General features: G+C 35.0%; 1 protein-coding gene across 1 annotated transcript; it reads right to left on the reverse strand.

Moving 5' to 3' along the window:
* Positions 1-5288: 5288 nt before the first annotated feature.
* LOC132706957 (U-scoloptoxin(01)-Cw1a-like) lies at positions 5289-15644 on the reverse strand. Its single transcript, XM_060678560.1, has 3 exons — positions 15402-15644; positions 6455-6577; positions 5289-5625 (listed from the first exon to the last, which is right to left on the reverse strand). Exons 1-3 carry the CDS (start codon positions 15465-15467, stop codon positions 5425-5427), a joined length of 390 nt encoding a protein of 129 aa, XP_060534543.1. The 5' UTR covers positions 15468-15644; the 3' UTR covers positions 5289-5424.
* Positions 15645-16088: the final 444 nt, after the last annotated feature.

Here is a 16088-nt window from a genome sequence, read left to right on the forward strand (position 1 = left end):
TTACAGAAATAACCATGCAAAACGCTTACTCGACTCAGCAATAGTTTGAAAGGCAAAAAAATCGTTCCCGTACCGATCTTGTTTAGTCGCTTGTGTCGTTGTTTCCACATTGGTTCTGCTGTCCATTGACAGTACGGGCTCGTAAAGGACGGAAACCACATTTTCATCTTCGTCGTAAATTTTTTTTGTTATCACTTTTCTCGTATAGAGTTTATCAGTGGTTTCACCTTCGGTTTGCGCATCTTTACCTCTTGGGAAGAATTTAATTCCTAAAGTCCCTATGGGAGCACGTGTCAGTTCCCTTTCTTTCGAAGGTAGCGGTTTGCCCCATTTAAATTGCTCCCAAATTTTAGTGGAAGTGTCATCTCCGTTTCTTTTCCAGACTTTTTTTAACGTTCTTCCATTCTGGGTGGGCGATGATCGGTTTTGATTAGGTTTATTAGATTTTTTGGTGATCGTCTGTTTTTTATCTGAGCTACTATCACCTATCAGAAGTGAGTTAACCAACCAAGGCAGTGGCATAGTTTTCTCGGTTTTCTCAATTAAAGCTCGAGCGTTTTCAAGTACTAATTCCGAATCTTCATCATCACCATACAATCGAAACTCCGGGTATATATCGCCGACTAGTTGAGGATTCTCCTTACCCAATAATTTATCGGCTCTCTCAAATATTTTCTGCTTTTCGTAACTGCTTAATTCTTTCGCTGGTTCTACATTAAAGTCCAGGTTAGTCCGTTCTAGAATCAGTGATAATCAGTAGCTGTGTTAGGTAATCTAAGGATATCCTACCATAGCTTAAATCAACGTTGTTTAGTGGAGCGTAATACTTATCCGCACCATTCGAAGACCCCTGGTGGACGGTTAAAAAATCCTGAACGTAATCGTCATGTTCATCCGGATCTAAATTCGGTGTGAGCCCCTGGGTGGAGGAGTGGGTAGAGCTTATGGGGAAAGTTATTGTAGGTACTATACGACTAGTATCCTCTTCCAGAAAGGTACGATTGAAGTCTATTTCTAAAATTAACCACTAAATACTGCCATCTTTTTCGATTATAAATTTTGGAAGATTTTACCTGTCTGAGTAGCATTTTTTATGGGAAACTTCTCGCTAATCTTCCCATAAAGCTGACGAACGCTTTCCAAATTGGAGACACCACCACCGTTTCTCCATCTAGGATTGCGCCGATAATTTAAATAAGGTATATCATAGATATTACTCCTGTGCCTGATATCATTCACATGAAATTTTGTTTGCCCACTCCTAAAAAACGGCCTCTCTTGTCCAAGGATTTGAGGCGACCTCTAATCTTGCTCAAAGCTTTAACTTCCTCATCATAATTATTACCATTGTTAAAGCCAATCATTTTCGAAGAAATCTGCCTTTTGTGTTTTTTGGGACTTTCCACACTATTCAAAATGCCTTGGATTTCATCCACCAGCTTCAAATCCGCTTGAAGTCTAACTAATTTATCTTGGACGTTATTTCGCATCGATGGCAAAGGTGTATCTCCAACCGTGCTCGTCATTATCACTTGTGAAGTTGTTATGTTAATGGTTGATGGCGCGGATGAGTTTTCTATCTTAACTGTACAATCTATTCTTCCCGCAACGTTGGAACCTAAAGCCTCCTGCTTGATGTGATGCAAGATGTCCATCATTTTATTGGTTTCTTCTTCGCACTCTGATTTTGGGTTCACCGGTTTTCCTAAAAGGCTATTCAAGTCAATCTGTTGGAGCAAATTTTCGGCACTGATTTCAACGCTGTCGCTAACAGCGTACCGTTTCCGTTGTCTTGAACGTTTAGGAAAAATTAGAACCCCGGGTATTAGTGACTGATCGACCTTTGAACGTTTTAAAAATCCTTTTAAATTGGTATCTGGATACATGCCAACAGCTTCTTTTTGATTTTGGAACTCTCCCCCGGTATTTTGGGAAATATTCGTCCTTGTGCTTTGGTCGCTTAAAATTTGTTGCCTTTGCATCACTTCCATCAAAGTTCTATTCACTTCTGGTACATTAAAGCTTAATTCTGTTGCTAAAGTTCGCACTTCTTGTATAGTTTCGTTTACTGGCTTTTTGTTAGTTTCGTTTAGGTAGGAAGTTGTGGTGGTTGCAGGATCAAATAACTTGGCAAGAGCACTTTTGGCTTCTTCCGAATCGTTATATCGCATTCCAGCAATGAAAACGTGATTTTCATTTGGAAAAAAAGTGCCAAACATTAGAGGAATATAAGTAAAACTATCGACAAAAGAATCGTTCTTAAGAATATAGTGTTCTATGTGCTCGATTTGAGCCTGATTCTGATCTGCACTCCTAATTTTACGATTCTTTCTCCGCTTTCTGCGTCGCATAAGTGATTTGGCCTGTTGCATCCTTGTACCTAAATATTGCTTAAAACAATTGACGTTTTCTGATCTTGATAGAGCGTCAGTGTCTTTAAATCCGGGCACTACTTGCTTGACAACATATTTGTATGGGTGCGGTTTAATTTTAGAGATCGTACTATCCTCTAGAAGTCTACTTATTAAAAGACTTTCCATCAAGGGTAAAGGCAATAAGTCTGATAGTGAAGGACATTCTTGAGTTTGAAGCTTTCTATAATCTAAAACGACGTATGTAACTATAAATAAATATTTACATAAAAATATCACCTCTTCTATCATTTGATACCATATTTTCATTCTTTATTGGGTCATCGATGCTTTCATAACGTTGATATTTTTTTCTGCCATTTATATTCTGTTTATCTAGCGCTGCAATATCACTAACTTTACGATTGTCCTTTTCCCGCTGAGACAATAATTTCTTAACGAATACACCATTGTCGTTTTTTGTTTCGCTTACACTAAACGCCTTATCGTTCGAATTTCTATTTTTAATGTCGTGTTTGAAACCATCGTGCAAACTGATATCTTTAGGTGAATTTTCGTATTTTTGAATAGGGAATTGTTCCGGTTCAACGATATCGTCAAAATCGGATACCTCGTCTAAAAGGTAGAGCGGTGATGCTAATCCACTTGGAAATATGGTCAGCAACCTAAAAATTGTGCATTATTGTGGTAAGACTAGTTTAACATCCCGAACCATAGTGCGCAAAATATACAAAAAGGCAATAAATGAACTGCAACTGAAAACTGACTGAAAAAATAATATGACCGTACTTACAGAACGCTCAATATACAAAAGTGCATCGAAAAGGACCATCAACGGAAAAAATGCTGCGCATTATACGCACGACACCATATGCGACGTTTCGCGTAAATGTCAGTTTGACTGGTGCCCGGATGGTTGGGTTAGTCAGTTCACACATTTATATTTTACTAAATCAAATCTCAAATATATGTATCAAATGACATTTTGGTTAATTTGAAGCAAGCATCCCTCCTTACTAAAGTTTCTACTCTACTGAAGAAATATCAGGAATAGCTTCCCATTATCTGATGTCATCGTAAAAGTTATGGAAGCTTATGAGAAGACAGCCAAACTTTCCCTCGAACACCGAGACGCTTAGTTGTTGATACTATAAGGCTTTGGCCTCATGGTCAAGAATTCTTCCCAGATTTTTTTTTTGATTTAAACTTTATACACCCTTATTACCCTTACAGAATTCGAAACTAATAATAAACTCCTGCGGTTAGATAATCTTATTTATAGAAAATCAGACTTAACATTGGGTTATTCAGTTTATGTGTTATGGTCCGATGCACACAGACCGATACTTTAATGCATTCTCATATCACCATCTGGCCCAGAAGTTACTCGTTACCAACTCTCTTGTTTATAGGTTCCTAAAACTATCTAAACTTGAATCACTGGACCCATAATTAAAACGCCTTAAATCTGCTCTTCTTTCTAATAATTGTGAATGCGGAAATCAAATCCTATTTGACCAAAATAAAATTCTTGCATTTAGTCTTTTCTCTCTAAGGATCTCTCTCTCTCTCTCTCTCTCTCTCTCTCTCTTGCTGATGTTTCTCCAATCATTCCGTTGACTTCTTCGGAGCTTAGCTTAGTCTGGTATTATATTCTGTATCTGCTCATATATTGTTTGAGAGGAGTGGAGCTATAGAAGGGACATGAACATTGTCTCAACATTGTTTGTTTATTAGTTTGACTGTTACGGGGAAAATATGTTCCATTAAGAATAGAAGAGACTAACCAGAATATCGTTTGGATCTAATGACATGGTTTTTAATTATTCAATAAAATGAAGGGAATTAAGTTCCAAAATGTCAGTTATTAGATTAAAAATCCTTAAAATCTTAATTGAAAAATGCTTGTCTCGAAGCAGGTACAGAGTATAATGCGAGTCAGTCTCAGTTAAGCTCTAAAGAAGCAAACAGGATGATCGGCGAAACGTTACCAAGTTTGATTTATAAACAACCGACGCAGGACGAACCGAGAAGATTTGTAAATAGTATTACAGTAGCCTGTGAAAGTTTCTTTGTTGTGTTGTTTGAAAGTTTGATCCACGTGATTTGTAAATAGTATTACAGCAACTGTAGAAGTTTCTTGGAAAAGCCATTATAATAAAAAAAGAACAATTTAAAATATTACAAATCATACGATACACGATGACATAATTATCCAAAAAATTCGGCGACTTTGTAGCAACAGATCTCAGTCTGCAAATCATTTAGTTTTGTTTTAAAGTTGTTCACACGGGAACTATTCTAATTGCCGGTATCTTAATGTCAATTTTTATCCTTGCCGGAAAATCATAAATATCCCCCTACTTTTCTTATACACATATGTTTGATTTTAAATGAATGGATACAGATGTTTAGTAATTATTTTTATTTGATTTACATATTATTGCATTTTTTGATTTCTGAGAAAATTTCATGCTGAGTTCTTTAAAGTTGCCCTATACTTAATTACAGTAGTTTCTTGGACACCTTGATTAAGTTAAAAATTTTGAAAGATGTAACATCATTTTGAACAATGCGCGTTTTAACTAATTTTCCTATACTTATTTTCAACGGTTCAGAAATCAATCAAAACCTAAAGTTTTTTCTAGTTCGCACCGATTATGACAAATTTGACACCTTTTTAGTTTTATTTACAGGGTGAACGGGGTTAGAAGACTCTAGAACTGACCACTTTTCACCTCTGGTCAAGTCAAGTCAAGTTCTTAGAAGGGCAAATAAAATGCATATTATGATTTCGATGTATTTATTTAAATAATAAGTATATTTACAAATAAATCAACAGAGAAATTGAACTCTAACTATTAGAGCTACATATTTATATCATTTTTTTTAACATGTACTTGATAAATTCCTCATAGTTGCCAAAAAAACAAATCAAGATTCAATTATTTTAATACATAAAATTTCCACATTTTTGAAACTATATTACACACATCACCACACATTCCGCATTAAATGAAAATAAAACTAATATGCCCAAAGCAAAACGCGTTTAGAAGCCTTTTTCAGAGCTGTAGTCTTGATTAAAAGGGGGAACTCTGTAGAGGTCGCTATTAATCCCATAGTAATTAGGGGTAGAGGGGCAGTCCACGTTGAAAAACCAATCGCACACCCTCGCAAACTGGTTGAATATGGTACCGTTCGGGCACAAAAAGCTAAATTTTTGTCCATTTGGCAAACACCAATGCCACACCTGAAACATACATGCAAATTTATTGCAATCCTGGTCATTATAAATGTATTATTAGTTAGAGTTTATAGGTAATGTATACCACAATGTTTGTTGTATTAGGGCATTAGTGAATCAGGTTGACAATATTTTAATGGGAAACAATTTTCAACCGGAATCTTATGGTTTGATATCTGAAAGAGGTATTGAAAACAGAAATAAAGTCTAATTATTCAAAGGATGCCGACTTCTGCCACATTGAAACTCACAATATTTTTCAAAAAGACGCAATTATTGAATATGTTCGACAACCCTTAGTTCTGTTGAAGACTTAATAACTGAAGAATATTATTGGAATTATTCATTTTTTATATATTTCAATTCGGCAAATAAAATAATTAACTCAATTCGTAAAATATCATCTTATCGAACGACCTAATTAGTCCACTCTAGAAATACTCGAAATTTATGTTAATTATTAAAGGTTATACCCAACTTTTTATATAAGTTCGGAGCGGTCCAATACCCAAAGTATATTAACGCAGACTTATTCGGATTTAGTTTTAAGGCAGGATTATTCGAGTATTTAAAGAAGGATTCTATTACTCAGTTTCCTTGAGGATTAAACCTAGTTTTTTATGAAAAAAATAGTGATAATACGTGTAAGGATATCTAAAGGCAGTAACGTCACCTACCGGGCAATTTGTTGGCCTTCGAAGTAATTGCAAAAAAAACTATCTTACACAGATTATGATTTGGCGTCCTAAATAATATTAATGTAAACTTCCCAAATTTAATTTTTTTTTTTGGGTTATTTTAATTTTTTTATTATTTTCAAGTTAGTCCGGCTTACCTGACATTGGGCTTCGGGATCGCTGTAGTACCCAGGCAGTTTCTGGTCGCATCGAAACGATAGTCCTTGAGGAATTTCACTGTATACAGGATAGTCCTGACCCGGTACGTAACTGTCGAGAAGCTGAGAACAAATTCGGACAATAAAGATATAATAATTCAAACTTCAACTAGAACAATAAATCAGTAATTAACACGATTAACGTTGAATGTTTAATTAAAATTCTGGGGATAATTTTGCCAAATTCTGTTTAAATCTATGAGCTGGGTTATTTTAGTACCATTCTATATTTCACATTATACGTGTAATTTTTTTATTTGTAAGGTAAATTAAACGCTTTTTCAGATAACTTTTCTCGATATTGTGTCATCTAACTTCAACTTCGCCGCCTCGATATTGCTACGTTACTTATGCCTTCCTATCACCAAATGTCCCATTTCTTATCAACAGGGCCCTGTATAATCATTAGGTCATGAAAATTTGATACCTACAGAAAAAAACGGGTTAGACCATCTATGAATTTAAGACTGGTAGATATTATAATGGCGACTAAAAACTCTTTTTTCAAATAAACCTTTTATACCCTCGCATAGAACAAGGACCGACCTACAATATTTCCAAACATATCCGTGCACCCATCTCACCCGTTATTCTAAAACAACAATTTTTTTTTGCGATTATGTCAAAAATCGCCACGTTATTGTAACAAATTTTTGGAGAAACTGGGTTGTAAATACATATGATGTTTACGCTCCTAGCCAATTGGTATGAGTGGGGCAAGTATGTTCTATTGGTACGAATATACCAGGGGTTCCCAGCAATGGCGACCAGGTATGGTATTAAGGAAACAGATGGTCCAAGAAATTTGAAAAAAAAACTGTTAAGTAAACCAGGGAAAAGAAAATGGTGTAAATTATATTCGAGTTGCTGAAATGTCCACCAGTGGCGTAATTATTATATTGGATTTTAAAACTCGGTTATTATGGTTAAAAAGCGTACTGTTTTAAACATGAGGCAAATTGAAATCTATTTTGTTGTGTGGTGGTGTGGTGTTGAAATATTTTCTTTAACAAACGTCTGTATCCCCAAAAAGCCAAGCGATATATTTTTATTTAAAATGCCAAATGATATTCAAAATCAAAATAAAATTATTTATGTTCATTACTCTATTATAATTCCTTCCGAGGGCACGAAACTACCACGTAGCTGACATTTTTACATTTTGACATTTTGACAAGCTTGCCGTTTTCAAATATTTAGTATTATTATTTAATTTTCCATTAAAAATTTAATCTCGAACTAATTTTATTACCTTTTGAAGTATTTAAGTAATAAAATGTGGAAAACCATTTAAAAAATTAATAAAACATCTTTTTTCATATTAAAAACTATCAATATTGGGATGAAAACAAATTTTGTCTGATACGGGGGCCCTGTCTATGTCAATAATACAGGAACTTACGAAGCAGCTACGAAAATATTTTTCAACCTGCACATGCGGGTGATTTAAAACATGACCCCTGACAAATCGCCAATAGGTTTCGATGGGGCATTTTTACAGCAGAACTTTCTTAAAACATGCCTAGATCTCATTAAATGTTCTGGGATAACGAGTTAAGAAAATGGCGCAAAATGCAGGTTAGTGGGAGAACTACGGCGCATCAATTTTTACCGTAGTAGGGCCGCTACTACACTATTACACCTAATAATAGCTATAGCTATATGGTCCATATAGCTATAGCTAATAGCTATATGGACCAAATGCTACGCGTGTTTCGTTGGGTTATTTGGTCCTTGTCAAAGTGCCTTGATTGCCTACCGTTTTTATTAGTTTAAGTTTGTTCAATATTTATCTCATCAAAATCGAATGCCTTGAAGAAATCGATGCTTTCGGGACGGAGAAAAATACTGATTATTTAGATACATATTTTACAATTTAAATAATTCAGTTATTGATAAAATTGATTAGTCTTCGACAATTAAAGAGTTGTGGTTATTTGACTAAACCTAATTATTAATGTAACAATAAGTGATAATGCCATATATTTGAGTACGGTTACGTCTATGTATTGTAAAAAAGAATAAAGATAAATAATAACATTTTATTTTGACTTTAAGTATCATTTCTCATCGCATAATAAGTTAGCGTTTTATTTTTATACATTCGGAATAATTTGATTTCGATAACAACCCGTAAAATTCAAAATTTTCCCAAAATAAAACTTTTTAATAGCGTTAAGTTTTTCTATTCATGTTTTAGGTTGGGATAACGGTATTGAGATAATGTTTTAAGTGAGTTGCTTCGCTTTTTATGTGACTAACTAATAACATAATAAAGGTTATTCTGTGGTGGAGCATTGCACGCGACTGTTTAACCTCCGTTCGCTCCCGACAGAATCCCATGTATTCGTCCCAAAAAGTTTGATATCTTTTTCCACGGTGTGGATTTGGTATTTTGAGTGTTTAGTGTATGTTTTAAAGTGATAATCGTCGTCGGCCCCGTCGTTTTTCCCTGTTCACGCCGGTATGGAGGCCGGATGGGCCCGGATGGTCCCGGGTGGAAGCGGGGGGAAGCCGATTTTTTTTTGGTATCGGTCAGAATCGTTTTTTGCTAGCTGAGCAAATTATTGGTTATTTTTCTTCTTTGTACATGGTGGTCATAGACCAGAAACGAAAATCCTCGACGGAAGTCGGCAATGGGCGAATGATCCTAGCAGTCGAGCCCAACATTTTTTGTGAAACGCATAATTGAATTGAATTGAATAATAAAGGTTATATCGTTGCATTTCTTCTTTTTTCGGAAAATTATTTTGTTTTTATATTGTATCAGAAAACTCCACCTGGTGCCAACATAAGCACACATCCACACATCCCTTTTTAACGGCTACAAGTTTATTAAAATGCGTTGAACCCTTTGGATATATGGATATTCGAACACTCCCCAATTAATTAAAGAATTCGAAATATTGATCCATTACGGTAGTACACAATATTTGAAAAAGCTTGCTGTGTTAATTATCGAGAATTTTCAATATAACTTCATTATATTTTTATTAATTGTAAACAACATTTTCAATCCGTAATGAGAACTGGTAAAGAAAATTCAACCACTATACCCATATACGAGAGAAATATCACATAACAAACACACATAAATTCACAAATATTGTAAAATGCCAATTAGTCAACAAAATGGCCGCAGCTGTCGGATAGCCTAACCGGTTTGTGAAACGCTACGGGTCGTCTAGTATTAGAATGGAAGAAAATTTGAAGCCCGTAGCTTTAACGGTTAGAAAGTTATCTGGAATCAAAAACCCGCCTGAGGTCCGTTACGGAGATACAGAGAACAGAAAAAAGTTTCCTTTTTCGACGCTGAATCCATCTGACCAACCGCGACCCCGTACGACTAACGTAGATACTTTCGTGAAACACGATTTCATCGGTTTCTCGAAAGTAACAAGTATTTGGTTAATTCTGGTTAGTTTCTGTTTTCCACTTGTTGAGCTAAATTGATTGAAGGAGACAGGTAGAAGTACAACTTGAAAGCAAATGGATGACAAAAATTTAACGCCTTGTAGTATTTGTTTTTATCGGCGACTTGAACTCTTGGGAAATATTAATGTATTTAACTTCCCCAAAAATATTTATTTCTTTCCGCTGGCCAATATTATTCATAAAACGTCCAATAAACTTCGACAGAGTTAGACACTGTGCCACTGTCTAGTCAATGTTGAAAATAAACACCTTTAATTCTAGATTAACTAACGCATCAGATAAATAGTAGTGATTTTGCATAGTGCCTGGTAAATTGATCATTTTGCAGAATACCTAAATATTTAGCACATTTACGGTTTTTGCAGATTACCGGTAACAAATGCATAAATAGTAAACCGTTAAACTAGTTTCCTGAGGATGCATGTACCTTTCAAAATCTCTTGCACACAATGAACATAACTAATAATCCCAGGATATAGTAAATTAGATTCAATAAATAACAGCTATTATTCGTTTATGCAGATGACCCTCGCAGATTTTGATAAAGTGTAAAATTCCTTTTCGGAAGAGCCAATATACATAATTAATATGAACGTGTTTGAACGTTGTTATATACAAGGTGATCGAAACTGTTTCTCAACTAGATGGACTTGGTCTCGATTTTTGAAAAATAGTTAATAATGAAAACCTCATAGACGAAATCTTCAGATCAGACAATTTTCGACTATTTGCAAAGCTGCCGGGGTATAGAGGTTGCGCTGAAGATGTAGTACCTTTTATCAAGACTGGTGGCGCCCACTGAAATTTTTGGTGGGTGTCGGCGATAACTGAGCCTCACAGGGCACCTAGTTCTCATTTATGACTCCAAGTTACCAAGTTACCACACTCTGGGAAACTGCAACCACCTGCAGCCTAAACTAAGTGAGGATAGCCAGATATAGTGGACAGCGTCTGATCTCCATATTGTATGTTTCAGTAACAAACCTATAAGGATTGGAACTTGGAACACACGAAGCTTGTTCCAAGCTGGGAAACTAGCAAACATGTAAAAAAAATGAACAGACTGAAACTGGACGTTCTGGGAATCGCAGAAACTAGATGGTCAGACTCCGGAACATGGACTGTCGAAAACTACTCTGGCCGTCAGCGCAGAAATCACAGAAATCATGTGGGATTAATGATTTCGAAGAGCCTGATGAAATCAGTTGTGCCTAATTCAGATCACATTGTCATGATGAACCAGTCATGAAACCAGTTAACCTAAATGTGATCCAGGTGTATGCACCAATAGCTGACGCACTAGACCAAGATTAGAACAGTATTGTAGTGATGTATATAATCTACTGAGGTTAACTAAGAAGCAAGAAGTTAATATAATAATGCGAGACCTAAATGCTAAACTACGCAGAAGCAGATTTGAAAACATGATTGGACCCTTTACTCCGGGTACAAGTAGTGAAAGGGGGGACCGACTTCTACAGTTTTGTCAAGAAGAAAACATGACATCCACTAATACTCGGCTTTCAGCATCATCCTCCCTATATAGCCATCATATACTACTATTGGTCGTACTGAAAGTGTCGCTCTCAAAGCCTAAAAAAGAAACACCACGACGGCCAATGGCATTGGATAAACTACATAATCCAGTCCCTAAAACCGAATAAACTAACCAGTTAAATTCGCAGATTCAGAAATTATATCTCAAAATCAGAGGTGATGACGTAACGTAGGGAGAAATAGCGAATGTGTTAAAAATCACCTCACAAAATGTTCTGGGATGCAGAACTATAAATAAAAAGCACAAATGGATGACCGATGAAATTCTGTTACTCATGGGTGAATGCAAAAAATTTAAAAATGATAGTTTCCGATATCTTTATTATTTATTAACATTTTTTATTCAGATAAAGACATTTTTGGGGCTATTTTTCCGAGGCAAATCCAGTGGCGCTTTCGGTTTTCTTATTTTAATTAATTAATTAATTACTCTACCTCTATTTGGTGTTAAACCTAGAGAACAACACTTTGTTAAAGTTTTCTAGTGCATCAAAGAAGTTTGATTCGTATTTTTTCAAATTGGAATATACCAAAACAATTTAGGTTGTGAAAAAAATCAACTATGATAACCATATAATTATAGAAAAATCTAAGTACGCCACTGCATGATCCCAAATTGAAATACGCCCTGTAGTTCGATCCATGCCGATATCATCTATTTTGCTCTGTCTATTTTAGAAATAGAAGTTTTCTGTTAAAACACACAAAATTAAGACCAGCTTGTGCAGCGGTTATATTTTATTAGCAGATTATTTGAAACCAAGAAAATAATTTTTGGTTATTAACGGTTCCAAATCAAACCTTACTAACACCAGGAATCCCACCTGGGTCCCATTTGGGGCCCCTTTGGCCTCCTATCATGCAAAAAGGGAGTTTAAACAATTCTGCAGATGATATAAAAATTAATTTCATATTTTTTAATTTTAATATTCTGAATTTTGGTATGCACCTTTTAAAAACATTTTCACATATACCTACGGGATACTTGCTTAATATCAGCTTTCTTATTCAATATGTTGTATTTTTGGTTTCTAAATAAAATTCTGAACAAGTTTTACTTAAAGTATTTCATGTCCAAAACTAACAGTTTCAGCAATATTTGCTAATTTTCTGTAAAAAATGTCAAACACAGTACTTTGTTTAAAATTAAATTATTCAAGCAAGATTTATACAGGACCAACTTCGCCGTCCATGCCCATCTTTGAACATCTACAGTTATACGGAGTATACCGAAAAAATGGTAACTTTTTAACATATTTGATTCATGATATTTTTTTTCAAATGGAACACCAGGTAGTTTTTCATTTTAATAAGTTCGAGTTCCTATTTTTAGCCATTTCTTAGATATCAAGGTTTTTGTCCGGAATGTGCAGAGAATAACCGTTTTGATTCAAATTAGTATAGTAGCTTAGTAACACTATAATAGTTATTATGAAACCTCATTTATTCATACATATGAAAAAATGAACACAGTTGTTACAACTTTGTTTAACCTGTCCATTTCAAAATATTTTATTCAATTTGAAATATACCTGTGCTAATTTGTTCTGTATGTATACCAGTAAAAGCTGCATGGACTCTATCTAACTGTTCTTCTCACATATCTCACATATCATATTTATCCATAGAAAAAGTCATAAATATGAGCAAAAGTGTAATTATTTTCAATTCAAGTTATTTTTGTCGCACAATTGGCAAACTAAACTATTTGGCATACTTTTGAATAGCGTGGCGTTTGTTTCGTCATGGGGTACTAGACAAATTTCAATCAAAACGGTAATTCTCTCCACATTCCAGACAAAGAACTTTATATCTAAAAAAAATGCTAAAAAATAGGTGTAAGACAATTAATGTTAATTAATAAAAAATAATTAAAATGAAAAATATTATCAATCAAAATTGGTATACTATAAGTTGCTCCGTGGTTAAAGTTATTCTTCTAAGTTGTTTACCGACATTGAGTAATTTCATTTTAAACAAAGTAGTGCGTCTGACATTTTTAGCAGAAAATATCAGAATTGATTTAGAATAAAAAAATACAATAATAGGGTGGACCCTTTAAAATAAGAAAGCTGATGTTGACCACGACTACATGACACATATTTTTAAAAGGCACACTACCAAAATTCAGGATAAGTCCTTCTTGACATAATTGTAATAGACCATCTACGTGAATCACTCTGTAAACATTTATGAAAGTTTTGGAATATAATTGATGATATTTAATTTTTGAAAAATGGAAATATGTTTATGTAAAATATCTTTAAAATTTAAGTTACTTTTTATTTACTAGAATCAACGTTCAGCCCACTGTGAGACGCCTCACAGCTACACAGAGCTTCTGCCTGCGGTACGAAGCAAAACCAGGCCGGACATTTCCCGTTCCGTTCTTTCGGCGGTCGATCGTATTAGTACTTGCCCGCAGTTGCCAAATCAGGATTTCCAGGCGGATAACTTAAATTCAATGCACACAAATTTGGCAACTAAGATGGATGGATTGCCTCCTTTGAATATTGCGAAACGATACCCGCGCTTCAATAAACAACAACCGGTAACATCTTCGGAGACCAGGTCACGGCGAAAAGAATGAATTTCATCTGCATGCGCGCGGGAAAATAACACAATTGACTGAGGCAATAGGTTTTGGTGCCCTCGTTTCGGCGCAACCGTTTTTAGGAAAAAATAATTTGTCAATAAACCAGACTGCTTCCTACACGCAGGATAAGAATGTGGAATTGTAAAACTGAGTGGTCTTAGCCGTATTCCATAGGCTTACTTTTGTACTCATGAAAGTTGTCATGATGTAGTCAAATAGTTGACCTACCTATTGCCTTAGTATTTAAAATTAGAATCATAGTTACTTTCTGGCAGTTATTGCCAAAGTCTGTTGTTGAAAATGGCTAGCGTTTCTGAATGTCTTGCTGAGAACCGAATTAGTATATTTACCCTAAAAATTAAACTATCAAGGAGACATATTGATTAATCATATTTACAATGTGGTATCAGAAGGAACTTTTCAAGTTCTATTTTCTATGCTTTAACCAGCCTAACCTATCCAGATATAGTGAAATATGATTTCTACGTCTCCATATTGTTATTGGTCAACGACGAGAGGTTTGAACTTTTTGAATACGATACGTCTGCTGTTAGAATGATTAGACTGTGACAATACTAGAGCATCGTAAACCTATTACCATTCTGTAAGAGACAGTGACGACTTCCATAAATTAATTTTAGATTACTGCATGCAAACTTCTTGCTTGTTAATGAGCTCTCACTTTTTCCAGAATCTAGAGTAAGTCCTAAACTTTTGCAACTGCTACAAAAAGGCAAAACAGTTAGTTCTTCATAGAGAATTTTACAATGTTTTTTATATTATCAATTTGATTGTCATTTCCAAATATCATCACTATTCAAATCACAATTGCCTCGTTAATGCATTTCTCAGAGAACGAAAAGTAAAGTTGAGTGGCATCGGTATAAAAATGATAATCACAAAATGGTAGTTATGTTCTAAAACTGAATCTAAAAATCGCAACAGAAGTACTCCCTTGTTAACAGACGAAGACCTAGAGGTTGATTCGTTGAGTAGTACTTTTTGTGTTCTGTCATTTAAATAGCGTAATATGATTTTTCAAGATACTTCACTAGATCCTATGTGATGAAGAACTGAAATGGAGAAAAGACAGTTATTTTGTTATCATCAAAACCCTAAGGTCTTAAAACTAAAGGAAACTATCATTTCAATTTATCTGATCTTTACGATATATCCTTTATGTTGTCCACCCTTTTATAATGATCCCTCTCATTGCAAATTTACATTTTATGACTCTCGCATTCAGAAACGAAATATAGTTGCGCACACAAACATAAAAATGAAACGGAAAACACTTACGCAAAGGGCAAAGGGCAGAGAACATCCCCAACACGTAACGAACCAAGCAATTTTAATGAAACGCATCTTCGTCTCTTCGACAATAATTTTCTTACCGCGCCGCTAATAACGAAACACAAAGTATCCGCAAACAATGGATGGGAATTCTTGACGCCCGCTTTTTTATACCCCGCGATATTAAGTAAGATGTCCACCGTAATCGTCTGGACAGGCACCGACGAACGCGGGATTTTTCCGTTTTTCAGTTGTGCTCGAACTCAAAACAATTACGATGTTAATATGTATATCAGGCGTGTTTGAATCGATTTTTATATTGAATGTGCCGAAGGACTCTGCCGCAATCATCCTCCGTTGGCTATGTGGTTCATGACCCGCTCTAATTGAACGATTTTGCATTTATTAACTGGGCGAACCTGCAACCGCACACTAACCTTTTTATAGGGTGTTTTAAAAAACCTTCCGCTAATTTCTATGCTAAATCAAATATATTATTAGTATATAGTACAGTGCACGGCTAACAGATGGAACAAATTTATTTAAGTCCTTCCTTTCCTTTTTTTTCTTGTTATTTTTAGAGTTTTGTGTACGGTGAAAACTCTGTTTGTGGACAGCTCTCATAAGCGGACCCAAAGTTTTGCGTATCAATTCTTATAAAATACTTTTTCATAAGCAGACGCTTTGACGGAC

The sequence above is a fragment of the Cylas formicarius genome, unplaced genomic scaffold, assembly GCF_029955315.1.
Source record: "Cylas formicarius isolate icCylForm1 unplaced genomic scaffold, icCylForm1.1 PGA_scaffold_10__41_contigs__length_53128322, whole genome shotgun sequence".
Taxonomy (NCBI): Eukaryota; Metazoa; Arthropoda; class Insecta; order Coleoptera; family Brentidae; genus Cylas; species Cylas formicarius.

Bases quoted from the DNA above. Each gene is read 5' to 3' on its own strand.
- LOC132706957 (XM_060678560.1), bottom strand. From the start codon at position 15,467: ATGCGTTTCATTAAAATTGCTTGGTTCGTTACGTGTTGGGGATGTTCT. The intron at 6,578-15,401 runs GTAAGTGTTTTC...ATTTGTTCTCAG, and splicing joins CTCTGCCCTTTGCCCTTTGC to CTTCTCGACAGTTACGTACC. The intron at 5,626-6,454 runs GTAAGCCGGACT...TGTATGTTTCAG, and splicing joins ATCCCGAAGCCCAATGTCAG to GTGTGGCATTGGTGTTTGCC.